The sequence below is a fragment of the Cherax quadricarinatus genome, chromosome 61, assembly GCF_038502225.1.
Source record: "Cherax quadricarinatus isolate ZL_2023a chromosome 61, ASM3850222v1, whole genome shotgun sequence".
Taxonomy (NCBI): Eukaryota; Metazoa; Arthropoda; class Malacostraca; order Decapoda; family Parastacidae; genus Cherax; species Cherax quadricarinatus.
This window is the reverse complement of record NC_091352.1, coordinates 1,850,778-1,870,048: the sequence shown is the minus strand read 5'-3', so window position 1 is coordinate 1,870,048 and position 19,271 is coordinate 1,850,778. Positions and strand designations below refer to the sequence as shown.

Here is a 19,271-nt window from a genome sequence, read left to right as displayed (position 1 = left end):
TCTGGTCACTGTTGGTGAGGCCTGAGAGTTTGTTGGTCACTTCTGGTCACTGTTGGTGAGGCCTGAGAGCTTGTTGGTCACTTCTGGTCACTGTTGGTGAGGCCTGAGAGTTTGTTGGTCACTTCTGGTCACTGTTGGTGAGGCCTGAGAGTTTGTTGGTCACTTCTGGTCACAGTTGGTGAGGCCTAAGAGCTTGTTGGTCACTTCTGGTCACTGTTGGTGAGGCCTGAGAGTTTGTTGGTCACTTCTGGTCACTGTTGGTGAGGACTGAGAGCTTGTTGGTCACTTCTGGTCACTGTTTGTGAGGCCTGAGAGCTTGTTGGTCACTTCTGGTCACTGTTGGTGAGGCCTGAGAGCTTGTTGGTCACTTCTGGTCACTGTTGGTGAGGCCTGAGAGCTTGTTGGTCACTTCTGGTCACTGTTGGTGAGGCCTGAGAGCTTGTTGGTCACTTCTGATCACTGTTGGTGAGGCCTGAAAGTTTGTTGGTCACTTCTGGTCACTGTTGGTGAGGCCTGAGAGCTTGTTGGTCACTTCTGGTCACTGTTGGTGAGACCTGAGTTTGTTGGTCACTTCTGGTCAGAGCTTGTTGGTCACTTCTGGTCACTGTTGGTGAGGTCACTTCTGTCACTGTTGGTGAGACCTGAGAGCTTGTTGGTCACTTCTGGTCACTGTTGGTGAGGCCTGAGAGCTTGTTGGTCACTTCTGGTCACTGTTGGTGAGGCCTGAGAGCTTGTTGGTCACTTCTGGTCACTGTTGGTGAGGCCTGAGAGCTTGTTGGTCACTTCTGGTCACTGTTGGTGAGGCCTGAGAGCTTGTTGGTCACTTCTGGTCACTGTTGGTGAGGCCTGAGAGCTTGTTGGTCACTTCTGGTCACTGTTGGTGAGGCCTGAGAGCTTGTTGGTCACTTCTGGTCACTGTTGGTGAGGCCTGAGAGTTTGTTGGTCACTTCTGGTCACTGTTGGTGAGGCCTGAGAGCTTGTTGGTCACTTCTGGTCACTGTTGGTGAGGCCTGAGAGTTTGTTGGTCACTTCTGGTCACTGTTGGTGAGGCCTGAGAGCTTGTTGGTCACTTCTGGTCACTGTTGGTGAGGCCTGAGAGCTTGTTGGTCACTTCTGGTCACTGTTGGTGAGGCCTGAGAGTTTGTTGGTCACTTCTGGTCACTGTTGGTGAGGCCTGAGAGCTTGTTGGTCACTTCTGGTCACTGTTGGTGAGGCCTGAGAGCTTGTTGGTCACTTCTGGTCACTGTTGGTGAGGCCTGAGAGTTTGTTGGTCACTTCTGGTCACTGTTGGTGAGGCCTGAGAGCTTGTTGGTCACTTCTGGTCACTGTTGGTGAGGCCTGAGAGCTTGTTGGTCACTTCTGGTCACTGTTGGTGAGGCCTGAGAGTTTGTTGGTCACTTCTGGTCACTGTTGGTGAGGCCTGAGAGCTTGTTGGTCACTTCTGGTCACTGTTGGTGAGGCCTGAGAGCTTGTTGGTCACTTCTGGTCACTGTTGGTGAGGCCTGAGAGCTTGTTGGTCACTTCTGGTCACTGTTGGTGAGGCATGAGAACTTGTTGGTCACTTCTGATCACTGTTGGTGAGGCCTGAGAGCTTGTTGGTCACTTCTGGTCACTGTTGGTGAGGCCTGAGAGCTTGTTGGTCACTTCTGATCACTGTTGGTGAGGCCTGAAAGTTTGTTGGTCACCTCTGGTCGCTATTGGTAAGGCCTGAAAGCTTGTTGGTCACTTCTGGTCACTGTTGGTGACGAATGAGAGCTTGTTGGTCACTTCTGACCACTGTTGGTGAGGTCTGAGAGCTTGTTGGTCACTTCTGGTCACTGTTGGTGAGGCCTGAGTGCTTGTTGGTCACTTCTGGTCACTGTTGGTGAGGCCTCAGAGCTTGTTGGTCACTTCTGGTCACAGTTGGTGAGGCCTGAGAGCTTGTTGGACACTTCTGGTCACTGTTGGTGAGGCCTGAGAGCTTGTTGGTCACTTCTGGTCACTGTTGGTGAGACCTGAGAGTTTGTTGGTCACTTCTGGTCACTGTTGGTGAGGCCTGAGAGCTTGTTGGTCACTTCTGGTCACTGTTGGTGAGGCCTGAGAGCTTGTTGGTCACTTCTGGTCACTGTTGGTGAGGCCTGAGAGCTTGTTGGTCACTTCTGGTCACTGTTGGTGAGGCCTGAGAGCTTGTTGGTCACTACTGGTCACTGTTGGTGAGACCTGAGAGCTTGTTGGTCACTTTTGGTCACTGTTTGTGAAGCCTGAGAGTTTGTTGGTCACTTCTGGTCACTGTTGGTGAGACCTGAGAGCTTGTTGGTCACTTCTGGTCACTGTTTGTGAAGCCTGAGAGTTTGTTGGTCACTTCTGGTCACTGTTGGTGAGGTCTGAGAGTTTGTTGGTCACTTCTGGTCACTGTTGGTGAGGCCTGAGAGTTTGTTGGTCACTTCTGGTCACTGTTGGTGAGACCTGAGAGCTTGTTGGTCACTTCTGGTCACTGTTGGTGAGGCCTGAGAGTTTGTTGGTCACTTCTGGTCACTGTATTACACAGTGGATGTAAATGCTCTGGCAAACGTACCAAGGAGGATGACAACGCTGATTCCATCTATCAGAAATCTTTCCTACGAGGACAGACTGAGGGCACTGTCTCTCCTACGAAGATAGACTGAGGGCACTGTCTCTCCTACGAGGATAGACTGAGGGCACTGTCTCTCCTACGAGGATAGACTGAGGGCACTGTCTCTCCTACGAGGATAGACTGAGGGCACTGTCTCTCCTACGAGGATAGACTGAGGGCACTGTCTCTCCTACGAGGATAGACTGAGGGCACTGTCTCTCCTACGAGGATAGACTGAGGGCACTGTCTCTCCTACGAGGATAGACTGAGGGCACTGTCTCTCCTACGAGGATAGACTGAGGGCACTGTCTCTCCTACGAGGATAGACTGAGGGCACTGTCTCTCCTACGAGGATAGACTGAGGGCACTGTCTTTCCTACGAGGATAGACTGAGGGCACTGTCTCTCCTACGAGGATAGACTGAGGGCACTGTCTTTCCTACGAGGACAGACTGAGGGCACTGTCTTTCCTACGAGGATAGACTGAGGGCACTGTCTTTCCTACGAGGATAGACTGAGGGCACTGTCTTTCCTACGAGGATAGACTGAGGGCACTGTCTCTCCTACGAGGATAGACTGAGGGCACTGTCTTTCCTACGAGGATAGACTGAGGGCACTGTCTCTCCTACGAGGATAGACTGAGGGCACTGTCTCTCCTACGAGGATAGACTGAGGGCACTGTCTTTCCTACGAGGATAGACTGAGGGCACTGTCTTTCCTACGAGGATAGACTGAGGGCACTGTCTCTCCTACGAGGACAGACTGAGGGCACTGTCTCTCCTACGAGGATAGACTGAGGGCACTGTCTTTCCTACGAGGATAGACTGAGGGCACTGTCTCTCCTACGAGGACAGACTGAGGGCACTGTCTCTCCTACGAGGATAGACTGAGGGCACTGTCTTTCCTACGAGGATAGACTGAGGGCACTGTCTTTCCTACGAGGATAGACTGAGGGCACTGTCTCTCCTACGAGGACAGACTGAGGGCACTGTCTCTCCTACGAGGATAGACTGAGGGCACTGTCTTTCCTACGAGGATAGACTGAGGGCACTGTCTCTCCTACGAGGATAGACTGAGGGCACTGTCTTTCCTACGAGGATAGACTGAGGGCACTGTCTTTCCTACGAGGACAGACTGAGGGCACTGTCTTTCCTACGAGGATAGACTGAGGGCACTGTCTCTCCTACGAGGATAGACTGAGGGCACTGTCTTTCCTACGAGGATAGACTGAGGGCACTGTCTTTCCTACGAGGATAGACTGAGGGCACTGTCTCTCCTACGAGGATAGACTGAGGGCACTGTCTCTCCTACGAGGATAGACTGAGGGCACTGTCTCTCCTACGAGGATAGACTGAGGGCACTGTCTCTCCTACGAGGATAGACTGAGGGCACTGTCTCTCCTACGAGGATAGACTGAGGGCATTGTCTCTCCTACGAGGACAGACTGAGGGCACTGTCTCTCCTACGAGGATAGACTGAGGGCACTGTCTCTCCTACGAGGATAGACTGAGGGCACTGTCTCTCCTACGAGGATAGACTGAGGGCACTGTCTCTCCTACGAGGATAGACTGAGGGCACTGTCTCTCCTACGAGGATAGACTGAGGGCACTGTCTCTCCTACGAGGACAGACTGAGGGCACTGTCTCTCCTACGAGGATAGACTGAGGGCACTGTCTCTCCTACGAGGATAGACTGAGGGCACTGTCTCTCCTACGAGGATAGACTGAGGGCACTGTCTCTCCTACGAGGATAGACTGAGGGCACTGTCTCTCCTACGAGGATAGACTGAGGGCACTGTCTCTCCTACGAGGACAGACTGAGGGCACTGTCTCTCCTACGAGGATAGACTGAGGGCACTGTCTCTCCTACGAGGATAGACTGAGGGCACTGTCTCTCCTACGAGGATAGACTGAGGGCACTGTCTCTCCTTCGAGGATAGACTGAGGGCACTGTCTCTCCTACGAGGATAGACTGAGGGCACTGTCTCTCCTACGAGGATAGACTGAGGGCACTGTCTCTCCTACGAGGATAGACTGAGGGCACTGTCTCTCCTACGAGGATAGACTGAGGGCACTGTCTCTCCTACGAGGATAGACTGAGGGCACTGTCTCTCCTACGAGGATAGACTGAGGGCACTGTCTCTCCTACGAGGATAGACTGAGGGCACTGTCTCTCCTACGAGGACAGACTGAGGGCACTGTCTCTCCTACGAGGATAGACTGAGGGCACTGTCTCTCCTACGAGGGTAGACTGAGGACACTGTCTCTCCTACGAGGATAGACTGAGGGCACTGTCTCTCCTACGAAGATAGACTGAAGGCACTGTCTCTCCTACGAGGATAGACTGAGGGCACTGTCTCTCCTACGAGGATAGACTGAGGGCACTGTCTCTCCTACGAGGGTAGACTGAGGACACTGTCTCTCCTACGAGGGTAGACTGAGGACACTGTCTCTCCTACGAGGGTAGACTGAGGGCACTGTCTCTCCTACGAGGACAGACTGAGGGCACTGTCTCTCCTACGAGGATAGACTGAGGGCACTGTCTCTCCTACGAGGATAGACTGAGGACACTGTCTCTCCTACGAGGATAGACTGAGGGCACTGTCTCTCCTACGAGGATAGACTGAGGACACTGTCTCTCCTACGAGGGTAGACTGAGGGCACTGTCTCTCCTACGAGGACAGACTGAGGGCACTGTCTCTCCTACGAGGACAGACTGAGGGCACTGAACCTGCACTCTCTAGAAAGACGTGAGATTAAATTAAAGGTGGATATGACTGTGGTGTATAAATGGTAGACAGTGATAAATAAAGGAGATATAAATAACGTGGTGAAAATATCTAACCAAGACAGGACTCGCACCAATGGATTTAAGCTGGAAAAAATGAGATTTGGAAAGTATATTGAGAAGTAGTGTCTTGGCAATAGAGTTGTAGATGAGTGGAACAACGAGCTAGTCAGCGTCAGTGAGGCGGGATCTTTGGACAGCTCTAAATATAGGTTGGATGGGTACATGAGTGGGTGTGAGTTAGACCTAACTAGCAAGGACCATCAAGCCTAGTGAGGTACCCTCGTTCTGATGTTCTTGTGATCAAGGTGATGACTGGAAGACATCATGGAGAGGATATCAAGATAACTCTCTCTCTCTCTCTCTCTCTCTCTCTCTCTCTCTCTCTCTCTCTCTCTCTCTCTCTCTCTCTCTCTCTCTCTCTCTCTCTCTCTCTCTCTCTCTCTCAATCATCTACCAGCCAGAAGAATGACCTTCGTGAGGCCTTTCAGGTTTGGTATAAGAACATTCGCGTGTTCCTGGCTCACAGGAATGGCTTGGAATGACCTGGAATGACCTGGAATGGGAATGACGTGTTGGGGTAACATCCGTTTTGTTATGGTAATGATGGCATTTGGGAAATGCGTTTTGTTGTTGTTAATGGTGGTCGTGGGAATGGTGGTCGTGGGAATGGTGGTCGTGGGAATGGTGGTCGTGGGAATGGTGGTCATGGGAATGGTGGTCGTGGGAATGGTGGTCGTGGGAATGGTGGTGGTGGGAATGGTGGCGGTGGGAATGGTGGTCGTGGGAATGGTGGTGGTGGGAATGGTGGTGGTGGGAATGGTGGTGGTGGGAATGGTGGTCGTGGGAATGGTGGTCGTGGGAATGGTGGCGGTGGGAATGGTGGTCGTGGGAATGGTGGTCGTGCGAATGGTGGTCGTGGGAATGGTGGTCATGGGAATGGTGGTCGTGGGAATGGTGGCGGTGGGAATGGTGGTCGTGGGAATGGTGGTCGTGGGAATGGTGGTCGTGGGAATGGTGGTCGTGGGAATGGTGGTATTGGGAATGGTGGTCGTGGGAATGGTGGTCGTGGGAATGGTGGTCGTGGGAATGGTGGTCGTGGGAATGGTGGTCGTGGGAATGGTGGTCGTGGGAATGGTGGTCGTGGGAATGGTGGTCATGGGAATGGTGGTCGTGGGAATGGTGGTCGTGGGAATGGTGTCAGCATAGTTGCTGATCCCTGTATTCCCAGTATTATATAGCATAGCAGTAGCATCATCCATGTGCTTTAGACACGAGACCCCTCGTAGGCCTGTGGCTTTGTGTGACGTCATAGGGATACACATGGGCAGTGATCTCTCTGTCCCGTCCTCACTCGGCGGCAGACCTACAGAACGTGAACAGGCTTGGCACCGGGCTCCATCTCTCATCTCAGTCTGACAATACACCTACCATCCTACAAGTGTGTCTACCTTATCCTACGATATCTCCATTCAAGAACCCCTTACGATAAATGGTGACAGCGGTGGGATTGTAATTCTGACGATTACAGCGATTTCTGGAGATAAAGTTGTCGACCAGCAAGACGGCCATTTCGTGTTACCAGTAGGCCTACCGAGGTTCACCCCATCCAGCTACCTCAAGCCAGCTACTCTACCAGCTTCTACATTATTCACTGGTCAGTCTCTTTGTATTAGTGTTACCTGCTTTTTTGCATTACTCCCGAGGGGTTGACCCGAGTTTGCAAAATAAGCCAGCTTCCAGTCTGTGGTGGGGGAGTCAGAACACCCGAGTCCAGTCCAGCCTAGCCTACTCCATCCAATTATTTTGCCTGCCAAGCCAGCTTCCACCCCTGCTGTGCTCATCGTGTGAAGTTATCAAGCCATTCTGTGTGAAGGGTTAAGATAAGCCAGCTAGCAACTAACCCAGGTGTCTTACCCCAGTACTCAGGCAAGCCACGTGACTAGTCTTCATCGCTTGTGATTCAAGTTCCAAGCATTCTGAGTGCTCCTTGTCATCCTTGTGGTGTTGTAGTATTTCGTGGGTTTCTTCTAAGCCAGCCGGCTTAGAATTATCTTCGCGGCAGTGTGGGTTTTCTCAGTGAGGCTTAGGACGTTCAACCCATAAGCCCAGCCACTCACGATCACGGGTGTCGCACCATTGCCGGTCTCAGACGCCTCGCTCAGCCATTACCCACAAACCCAACTACAGTCGGCCATTACAACTCACCTACCTCATCAGTGTTTTGGTGCATTGCTAAGGGTTGTAGCACCATATTTTAAGGACCACATAGGGGGTCAAGAGCTAGAGAGTGGCGCGCCATCTTTAAAAGCCTCCTGTGTGTTGTCTCTCGCCGATTTAAGCGCAATTCTACGATCATCTGTGCAGAGGACAGCAGCAAGACGATATAAACAATCCATCAATCTCATTTTTTTCAAGTGTTACAGCTATAATATTTTTTTTTTAGAGACATTTGCGAGTGTTGAGACATTTCTTTTGTGTTCCAGTGAATTTTTCTCTTAGTGACATTCAGTGACTCTTGATCAGACTCAGTGTTTATCATGTACTGATTGCATTAATTTCTTTTAATCTCCTTAATTCAGTGTTAATTTTCGTGCATTATTTTATATCTGTTGTGTTGTGTATCTTTTTATACACTTGAAGTAAGTACTTAGTGTTTCCTTTGTTGTGTGTGCAACATATGAGCAATATAGAACTTGTGTTTAAACTTCAGAATTCCAGTGTATTAACTCAGTAACTTTTTCACCTCATATTCTGCATCACAACTCAGTGTTGTCTGTTATTTTTTTCTTCCCAGCATTTGTGTAATTTTATTATTTTTGTTCCCTGTGTGTTGAACATTCTTGTGTTCATATTCCTTTATTCAGCCAGTGTTTAATTTGTTTTATTTCCACAGACAATAGTGCCATTTTTTAAGTCCCAGCAAGAGCTCACATTTACAAAATTTTTCACACATCAAGTTTCATTGCAAGAAAATTCTAGTACTGTGTTTATGTTGATGTTTTGTGTTCTGCATCACTGTAAGTGTTGTATTCCTTTTTGTTGTGTGTTTTTTAGCACCTATTATTTTTCATATTTTATTGAACAAATTCACTCTTAGTGCAATTTTTAAGTTCTCCTTTTAAAGTAAATTGTTCTTTTGCTTGTTGTTTAAGTGCAGTTAAGAGTTAAAGTGTTCATTCCTTGATATATTTCTTTCTTGTGTGTTATAATTTTTATTATTGCACATAGACTCATTTTGCAATAATTCTTGTGCAAATATTGTGTTGCTATTAAAGTTTTTCTTGCAGACAATTTTATGCAGTGTTGTGCAATACAGTTTATTACAGTGCAGTTTCTTATGTTCTGTTCTGTGCATAGTATTTTATTCTGTCTGTGTCATTTTATTTTTTTAATTTCAGTGAATTGTGTGTTTGTTTTAATTTTTGCACAAGTTTATTGAGTCCATTTTATTATTTTATTGTGTATTTTCCTTGTTGCATTGAAAGTAAAGACAACTCACTGTGCCATTTATTCAATTTAAAGTAAAAGTTGAGCATATTAGATTTGAGCAAAGTACAAGTTCTCTTGATTTTCAGTGTTTGTTAAGTTGCATATTATTCTTGTGTGAGTTCTTTGCTTACTGTGTAACTTGTCAATTTTTAATTACTTATGCAGAATAGTTAAGCATTTTCTTCCATTTAAGCTTATTGTGTCATTCTCTCCACTTTTCTTGACTTATGCCCTTCAGTATTTTCACTGAGAAGATGTCCCAGTCACTTTTGAACGTTCACTTAGTGTATCATTCCAGTCAAAGTCAATATGAATCAGTCCATAGTAACAATATTCCCTTACTGACTGAAAGACAATATCTAGCCCTTGAGCAATGTCTTTGTTCTCACAGCTTGTATCTGAGATTTGTTAAAGTGCTGCGAAATGTGAAGTTCAGATTAAGTTCCTATAAATCCATGAATTACTTATTAACGTAGCCGAGCGGTCAGGCACTAGTAATTCTGTCACTCCCATCTGTGTTCCACCTATACCTTCAGACTTGCAGGATAGTGTTCCGTTGCCTCAAGTGTCCGGGGACACTCAGACTGCCTTGAGTGCACAGCCTATCCCTGCAATGACTGCTAGTTCGAGTAGTAGTTTCTCCACAGGGGATGCCTTGTCAGAAAACGATTACTTGCAACTAGTAATGCCATCTCTTGTTGATGTGACATGCTGTCTGCAGAAAGACGTCTCTGTTACAGCTAGTGTTCTCACTAGAGTGTCTGTTGTTGTTCCTAATGTTCCAGATGGTGATCCCATCCTAGTTGACAGTAATCAGTGCATTGTAAGAAGTTATTTCTCGAGTAACTTTCACATGTTAACGTTTGTAAGTGTAGTTTCTTTATAGCTGATACCTCGTGTCACTGTGTGCGACTCAGTTTGAATATCAGCATTGTTCACCGTGTTCATTTCTTTTCTCCTGTGCTTGCAGTTGAGATAGTAGATTCGTTCTCCCTTGCTCATATTGCGTGTTATAGCGTTAATTTTTTCAACCGGGGGGAGTCATCCACTCCACCGAGTTTGTTCTTTCCTCCAGTAAGGAAGAACTGTTACCTTTATTCCAGAACAAACAGCCTACTGGAAGGTTAGCCAGATGGACCTTGACTATCCAAGAGTTCAATCCCACTTTTGAAAATTTACCTGGCAAGTCAAATGTAGTCGCAGATGCTTTATCGCGACACGTTAGTGTAGTTACTGCAGATCCTCCATTTACTGTCGAGGATGTCAAAAATGCCCAAAGAATAGATCCCTTGTGTTCTGGTGTGATTCGATTCCTGCTCCAGGAAGAGCTTATTCTTACTGTGAAGCCACCAGTACCCATTAGTGACTTTGTAATGAGCCAAGAATTACTGTATCGAATAGTCGAGTTGAGTACTCCTAGCAGACGAGTTAGTAATTCCACAGTCACTAGTGATTGTAGTTGTATCTTTTGTAGATACTCGTTCAGATCTCTCTCAGTCAAGGCATGTGTTAGCCATTGCAGAGGAATTCAATCCTCCCAGAGATGATAACCATTCTGCATACGTAAACCTTACCCTCGCAGAATTGGGTTTAAATGTACATAGTCTGTATAATATAGATGTCTGAGATGAATGAAATTGTCAACTGTGTGTTTTGTTATTAGCTGATCAGTTTGTCAGAAATTTTCGTGTTCACGTTCCCTCCGTATTCTGAGAATTAACAGTCTAGATTTGTGTGCACCGAATCTGCCTTTCTGTTAAACACTTCTTTGTATATAATTATTCTTCCTCAGAATCCGTAGAGTGCATGAATACAGATCGATCGATCAATTCCATCCATATTGTATAATGATTTGTTCTTATAGTTTGTAATGATTACGTTAACACCCATTACGTCAAAATCATGTTGTACCATCCATTAGTTCTAAGTTATATATGAATTTGTTATTGTATAGAATCAGCCCAGATCCGCCTGCCTGTTCAGCCTATAGTATAGTAGTGTATGTCGGGACGACATACGTAACATGACCGAGCTGTCAGCATAGTTGCTGATCCCTGTATTCCCAGTATTATATAGCATAGCAGTAGCATCATCCATGTGCTTTAGACACGAGACCCCTCGTAGGCCTGTGGCTTTGTGTGACGTCATAGGGATACACATGGGCAGTGATCCCTCTGTCCCGTCCTCACTCGGCGGCAGACCTACAGAACGTGAACAGGCTTGGCACCGGGCTCCATCTCTCATCTCAGTCTGACAATACACCTACCATCCTACAAGTGTGTCTACCTTATCCTACGATATCTCCATTCAAGAACCCCTTACGATAATGGTGGTCGTGGGAATGGTGGCGGTGGGAATGGTGGTCGTGGGAATGGTGGTCGTGGGAATGGTGGTCGTGGGAATGGTGGTGGTGGGAATGGTGGTGGTGGGAATGGTGGTCGTGGGAATGGTGGCGGTGGGAATGGTGGTCGTGGGAATGGTGGTCGTGGGAATGGTGGTCGTGGGAATGGTGGTGGTGGGAATGGTGGTCGTGGGAATGGTGGTCGTGGGAATGGTGGCGGTGGGAATGGTGGTCGTGGGAATGGTGGTCGTGCGAATGGTGGTCGTGGGAATGGTGGTCATGGGAATGGTGGTCGTGGGAATGGTGGCGGTGGGAATGGTGGTCTTGGGAATGGTGGTCGTGGGAATGGTGGTCGTGGGAATGGTGGTGGTGGGAATGGTGGTCGTGGGAATGGTGGTCATGGGAATGGTGGTCGTGGGAATGGTGGTGGTGGGAATGGTGGTCGTGGGAATGGTGGTGGTGGGAATGGTGGTGGTGGGAATGGTGGTCGTGGGAATGGTGGTCGTGGGAATGGTGGTGGTGGGAATGGTGGTCGTGGGAATGGTGGTGGTGGGAATGGTGGTCGTGGGAATGGTGGTCGTGGGAATGGTGGTGGTGGGAATGGTGGTCGTGGGAATGGTGGTTGTGGGAATGGTGGTCGTGGGAATGGTGGTCGTGGGAATGGTGGTCGTGGGAATGGTGGCGGTGGGAATGGTGGTGGTGGGAATGGTGGTCGTGGGAATGGTGGTCGTGGGAATGGTGGTCGTGGGAATGGTGGTCGTGGGAATGGTGGCGGTGGGAATGGTGGTGGTGGGAATGGTGGTCGTGGGAATGGTGGTCGTGGGAATGGTGGCGGTGGGAATGGTGGTCGTGGGAATGGTGGTCGTGGGAATGGTGGCGGTGGGAATGGTGGTCGTGGGAATGGTGGTCGTGGGAATGGTGGTGGTGGGAATGGTGGTGGTGGGAATGGTGGTCATGGGAATGGTGGTGGTGGGAATGGTGGTGGTGGGAATGGTGGTGGTGGGAATGGTGGTGGTGGGAATGGTGGTGGTGGGAATGGTGGTCGTGGGAATGGTGGTCGTGGGAATGGTGGTGGTGGGAATGGTGGTCGTGGGAATGGTGGTCGTGGGAATGGTGGTCGTGGGAATGGTGGTCGTGGGAATGGTGGTCGTGGGAATGGTGGTCGTGGGAATGGTGGTCGTGGGAATGATGGTCGTGGGAATGGTGGTCGTGGGAATGGTGGTCGTGGGAATGGTGGCGGTGGGAATGGTGGTGGTGGGAATGGTGGTCGTGGGAATGGTGGTCGTGGGAATGGTGGTCGTGGGAATGGTGGTCGTGGGAATGGTGGCGGTGGGAATGGTGGTGGTGGGAATGGTGGTCGTGGGAATGGTGGTCGTGGGAATGGTGGTGGTGGGAATGGTGGTGGTGGGAATGGTGGCGGTGGGAATGGTGGTGGTGGGAATGGTGGTCGTGGGAATGGTGGCGGTGGGAATGGTGGTCATGGGAATGGTGGTCGTGGGAATTCTGGTGGTGGGAATGGTGGTGGTGGGAATGGTGGTGGTGGGAATGGTGGTCGTGGGAATGGTGGTCGTGGGAATGGTGGTCGTGGGAATGGTGGCGGTGGGAATGGTGGTCGTGGGAATGGTGGTCGTGGGAATGGTGGTGGTGGGAATGGTGGTGGTGGGAATGGTGGTCGTGGGAATGGTGGTCGTGGGAATGGTGGTCGTGGGAATGGTGGCGGTGGGAATAGTGGTGGTGGGAATGGTGGTCGTGGAAATGGTGGCGGTGGGAATGGTGGTCATGGGAATGGTGGTCGTGGGAATGGTGGCGGTGGGAATGGTGGTGGTGGGAATGGTGGTCGTGGGAATGGTGGCGGTGGGAATGGTGGTCATGGGAATGGTGGTGGTGGGAATGGTGGTCGTGGGAATGGTGGCGGTGGGAATGGTGGTCATGGGAATGGTGGTCGTGGGAATGGTGGCGGTGGGAATGGTGGTGGTGGGAATGGTGGCGGTGGGAATGGTGGTCGTGGGAATGGTGGTCGTGGGAATGGTGGCGGTGGGAATGGTGGTCGTGGGAATGGTGGTCGTGGGAATGGTGGCGGTGGGAATGGTGGTGGTGGGAATGGTGGTGGTGGGAATGGTGGTCGTGGGAATGGTGGTCGTGGGAATGGTGGTCGTGGGAATGGTGGTCGTGGGAATGGTGGCGGTGGGAATGGTGGTCGTGGGAATGGTGGTCGTGGGAATGGTGGTGGTGGGAATGGTGGCGGTGGGAATGGTGGTCGTGGGAATGGTGGCGGTGGGAATGGTGGTGGTGATAATGGTGGTGGTGATAATGGTGGTGGTGATAATGGTGGTGGTGATAATGGTGGTGGTGATAATGGTGGTGGTGATAATGGTGGTGGTGATAATGGTGGTGGTGATGGTGATGGCAGGAATGCTGGTAGTAGTAGTACTCTCTCTGTCTCTCTCTCTCTGTCTGTCTCTCTCTCTCTTTCTCTCATTTCTTCCTTCTACACACTCTTGACCCCTCCCCCGACCCACCTATCTCTCACTCCCCCTTCCCTTCCCTCCCACCCCACTCTACCCCCCCCCCTTCCCAGTTTTCACTTAGTGTTGGGAGTGTCACGTCTATACTGCCATCTGCTTTAAGTACAGACTGAGGCAACACCATGTGCCACACGATATATATATATATATATATATATATATATATATATATATATATATATATATATATATATATATATATATATATATATATATATATATATATATATATATACACGAAACATCAACGGGGAAAGCTGAATGGTAGCTCTAGGCCTTTCGTGTTGCAATCAACACATCATTAGGAGCTTGCAATATTGCAGAGGAAGCCCGTCAACTACTACTACTACTACCACCACTACCAGCATTACCACTACCACCACTTCTCCACTTGCTTCTTCCTCTCGTGGTCCCGTCCCAGTCCTCTCCAATATACACTGGCTCCCTCACCTTCTTTGTCAGTCTGACTTGTTCGTGGTCCAAGTCGGACCGACACGTCGCCACGAGTTTCTCTCTCCTATGTGGGGAAGGGATAGTTGTGTTATAACGGAAATGTGATACGCAGCTGCTGGCGTCGTAAGCTGGTACGACATCTCGTAATGTAACGACACACTGGCGTGTCCCACCTGGAAGGGCGAAGGATCGAGCCTTCACAGCTGTGAAGAACCTCAGTTAGAACCCCTCCTACCCCCCTTCAAGGGAGGTTCCTACATGCCGGTCAGGGGCTCTTGATTCAAGGAGATGGAGCGCTTCCTTGGATCGATCCTGATTCATTTTTCCCCAGTCATGTCTGTAGGCTGTGTGGAGAGGCCAGCTAGGAAGACTGAGCTAGGAGGAAGTCAGCTAGGAAGACTGAGCTAGGAGGAGGTCAGCTAGGAAGACTGAGCTAGGAGGAGGTCAGCTAGGAAGACTGAGCTAGGAGGAGATCAGCTAGGAAGACTGAGCTAGGAGGAAGTCAGCTAGGAAGACTGAGCTAGGAGGAAGTCAGCTAGGAAGACTGAGCTAGGAGGAGGTCAGCTAGGAAGACTGAGCTAGGAGGTCAGCTAGGAAGACTGAGCTAGGAGGAGGTCAGCTAGGAAGACTGAGCTAGGAGGAGCCCAGCTAGGAAAACTGAGCTAGGAGGTCAGCTAGGAAGACTGAGCTAGGAGGTCAGCTAGGAAGACTGAGCTAGGAGAAGGTCAGCTAGGAAGAGTCTGAGGTGGAGGGAGGTCAGCCTTGAGGTCAGCACTGAGGTCAGCACTGAGGTACTCACCTTAGTAAGTAGGTTCATCATCTCAGCTGACCTCTCAGGATGTTCTGGCGGCGGCGGTTCCCTGTTGGCGACGGCAGCGTGGGCGGCGGCGGTGGCAGCCGCCACCGTGAGGGCGGGGTTGACGGGCACCATGGTCAGTGTCACTTCCTCCTGACGAAGGATTTTAGCAATCCTCTCCCTTCTGCGTATGTTCTCCATCACCTGCCCCTCCAGTACCTTCCTGGGTACGTGTTCCTTCACTAGGTACCCACGGTTACGTATCAGGGTATCTAGTTGCTCCTGGGCCTTGCACACGGTGGTATCTCCTTCTAGTTCCCCGTCCTCCGTCTCCTCCAGGGGCGCTGCTTCCCCCGGGGCCCTTAGACGGAGGGTGGGCGTCCTGGTGGCGCCCTGGGTGGTGATGGTGGGCGGGGCGGGGACCGGGAGTGGGGGTAGACTGGTGTCCGACACGGTAGATACAGCCGCTGTCACCGTGTCCGTGGGGTTGGACGCCTGGGCGTCCTTGGCGTCATTCCTGGGGACGTCCCGCCGCGTCCACAGGCGCAAGATGGCGTCTCTGATTCCACGCCAGGGGCCAGCATCCATGACACACCTGGGCCACTTCAACCCACGGCCAGGCTGGCCATGGCACTGCTTCACCGGGACCCACGATGCATAGTGGAGCCGTGAGTTTCACGGCTCCACGTGATGCCTGCTGCACTCACTGCTGCTTCCTGCACCTCACGGCTCTCCCTGCTGACTGCTGCACTGCGTCCTGGTGCACTTGTGCCTGCTGCACTGCTCCCTCGTGCACTTGTGCCTATTGCATTGCTGTCTTGTGCACTGCTCTCTGGTGCACGGCTGGTTGATGCACTGGTGTCTAGTGCACTGCTGCCTGTGGCACTGCAAGTTGTTGCATTGCTGCTTGGTGCACTGTCGCCTGATACAGTCACGGCTCTCCGTCTTGCCTTCTCAAAATCACGTCTTGTCTTAAAGCCAGGGTGCACTCTCGTGTTCCCTCACTCCCTGGTGCATTCACATGATGTTTAGTGCACTCTCGCTTTACTCTGCCGAGGTGTGCCTTTATATCTCGTTGCTAGGTGCACTGGGGATAACAGGAAAGTGCACACACAAAGGGTTGAGCACCTGCGCATCTAGTGAGAATATTTTTTGATTCTCGTTACCAGGATGATAACATTGAGCAAATACAGAAATGAAGCACCGTATGAGAGTGGCTCTTTCCTTACTCCCTTGTCCACGCACTCACTACAGGACCTCAGACGAGTCTTGAGGCACTCATGCAAGGCTGGACCTTCTTTGTAGTGCCTCTCGCTGCCTCCAAGGTGGAGGTCAAGGCAGTGTAGTGCCTCTTGTTGCCTCCACGGTGGAGGTCAGGGCAGAGACCTGAGGCTACAAGGGATCAGGAGACCTCAGAACATTTCTTAACAACGAACCACCGTTATGGTAATTTTCAACATTGTTTTAAGTTGGACCGTGGCAGCACCACTGCAAAAGAGCGCAGTAGCACCACTGGAAGTGACTGTCGACGTATCACTGGAAGCGACCGTGGCAGCACCACTGGAAGCGACCGTGGCAGCACCACTGGAAGTGACCGCGGCAGCACCACTAACATGTCTCACGCACACCAACAAAACACAAATGTTCCTAACATTTTTATATATATATATATATATATGTACACCTGTCGACAAAACACTATTAGATCAATGTAATCATCAGCACATCATGTTAGGTTAGGTAAAGTTCTCCAGGAAACAGGACAGGTGTTTACTGGTGCGAGTCTTAGTCATATGATGACCTGCAGCTGGAGCTTTTGGTCATCTGACCGAGGCCTTCCACTGGCTTACCGCTCCACCTCCTTAAAAATTACGGCCAGTTATAAAAAATTTAGTTAACGCCTCAGAGAACACTGAACACTAAGAAAGATACTGAACACTAAAGGGCACAGTTGTGGCACTGTTCTTCTGTCTCTACTTGGCACTCTTCTGAAATTTCTTCTGGGCATCTGTAAAGAAAAATTAGATCCGCATAAATACATAAATTACACCAAGATTAGAAGGTGTAAATCTATATATATAGAACAAACTAACATAGAACTTTCTTATATGTGACACTTAATTAGTCTTTAGTAATAAATTTAACCATTACATCACGAATAGTCTTCCATTAATGTGGTAAAAATAGTCTTCCATTAATACTACTGTGGTCAAAATAGTCTTCCATTAATACTACTGTGGTCAAAATAGTCTTCCATTAATACTACTGTGGTCAAAATAGTCTTCCATTAATACTACTGTGGTCAAAATAGTCTTCCATTAATACTACTGTGGTCAAAATAGTCTTCCATTAATACTACTGTGGTCAAAATAGTCTTCCATTAATACTACTGTGGTCAAAATAGTCTTCCATTAATACTACTGTGGTCAAAATAGTCTTCCATTAATACTACAGTGGTCAAAAGTCTTCCATTAATACTACTGTGGTCCAAATAGTCTTCCATTAATACTACAGTGGTCAAAATAGTCTTCCATTAATACTACTGTGGTCAAAATAGTCTTCCATTAATACTACAGTGGTTAAAATAGTCTTCCATTAATACTACAGTGGTCAAAATAGTCTTCCATTAATACTACAGTGGTCAAAATAGTCTTCCATTAATACTACAGTGGTCAAAATAGTCTTCCATTAATACTACAGTGGTCAAAACAGCTACAGCCAAAGTGCTCGTAGAAGCTGACTTAAATTAGTCATTGTGATCACAGGAAAAAAAAACTGAGATACCGACCAAAAAAATTACAATTTAAAGCTCCATTGAATACAATATTTCTAGGCAACTTGATGTGTTAGCCAAGTCCAAAATAGATTCCTAACCCATGGGGCGTCAGTGTTAATTAAAAAAAAATGACTATATTGCAGTTTGATGAAGTTTTTATAGTTACCCCTTAAACAAAATATTGACTCCATTTTTCTTATTTTTTTTCACGTAAAACTATTCTATTTAAATTTTAGTTCCTGTATGAAGAGGCTCTCCCTCCGAAAATATTTTTGGAATGATTATAGATGCCTTAATTAGGTATCCCCGAAGGGAAAACTTTAAGTGATTGCCTGGATTTTTTCCCATTTCGTTTCCCTCCTCCAATTTTTGGATTTTCCTTCGCTCATAACTCAAGAACTTCTCATCCTATTGGATTGAAATTTTCAACTCTCATAATGTGTACCGCCAGGTTGATAAGTAAGACACATGTGCAGTAGTTAAGTACATCAATACTGTGTCTAATTTATCAACTTGTTGGTTCTCTGAACCATTTATATTATTGTAGTGACCTATAGTCCTACTGTAGTGACCTATAGTCTTATTGTAGTGACCTATAGTCCTACTGTAGTGACCTATAGTCTTATTGTAGTGACCTATAATCCTACTGTAGTGACCTATAGTCCTACTGTAGTGACCTATAGTCTTATTGTAGTGACCTATAGTCCTACTGTAGTGACCTATAGTCTTATTGTAGTGACCTATAATCCTACTGTAGTGACCTATAGTCCTACTGTAGTGACCTATAGTCTTATTGTAGTGACCTATAATCCTACTGTAGTGACCTATAGTCTTATTGTAGTGACCTATAGTCTTATTGTAGTGACCTATAGTCTTATTGTAGTGACCTATAGTCCTACTGTAGTGACCTATAGTCTTATTGTAGTGACCTATAGTCCTACTGTAGTGACCTATAGTCTTATTGTAGTGACATATAGTCCTACTGTAGTGACCTATAGTCCTACTGTAGTGACCTATAGTCTTATTGTAGTGACCTATAATCCTACTGTAGTGACCTATAGTCCTACTGTAGTGACCTATAGTCTTATTGTAGTGACCTATAATCCTACTGTAGTGACCTATAGTCTTATTGTAGTGACCTATAATCCTACTGTAGTGACCTATAGTCTTATTGTAGTGACCTATAATCCTACTGTAGTGACCTATAGTCCTACTGTAGTGACCTATAGTCTTATTGTAGTGACCTATAATCCTACTGTAGTGACCTATAGTCCTACTGTAGTGACCTATAGTCTTATTGTAGTGACCTATAGTCCTACTGTAGTGACCTATAGTCTTATTGTAGTGACCTATAGTCTTATTGTAGTGACCTATAATCCTACTGTAGTGACCTATAGTCTTATTGTAGTGACCTATAGTCTTATTGTAGTGACCTATAGTCCTACTGTAGTGACCTATAGTCTTATTGTAGTGACCTATAGTCCTACTGTAGTGACCAATAGTCTTATT

General features: G+C 48.3%; 1 protein-coding gene across 1 annotated transcript in view; it reads right to left on the bottom strand.

The window, feature by feature from the left end:
• The window catches only part of LOC128699424 (uncharacterized), a 152,060-nt gene that overhangs the window by 94,329 nt on the left and 38,460 nt on the right, over positions 1-19,271 (bottom strand). Inside the window, exon 2 of the mRNA XM_053792125.2 lies at positions 14,990-16,994. Coding sequence (XP_053648100.1) covers positions 14,990-15,574 — 585 coding nt within the window. The 5' untranslated portion in view covers positions 15,575-16,994. The remainder of the gene's footprint in view (positions 1-14,989; positions 16,995-19,271) is intronic.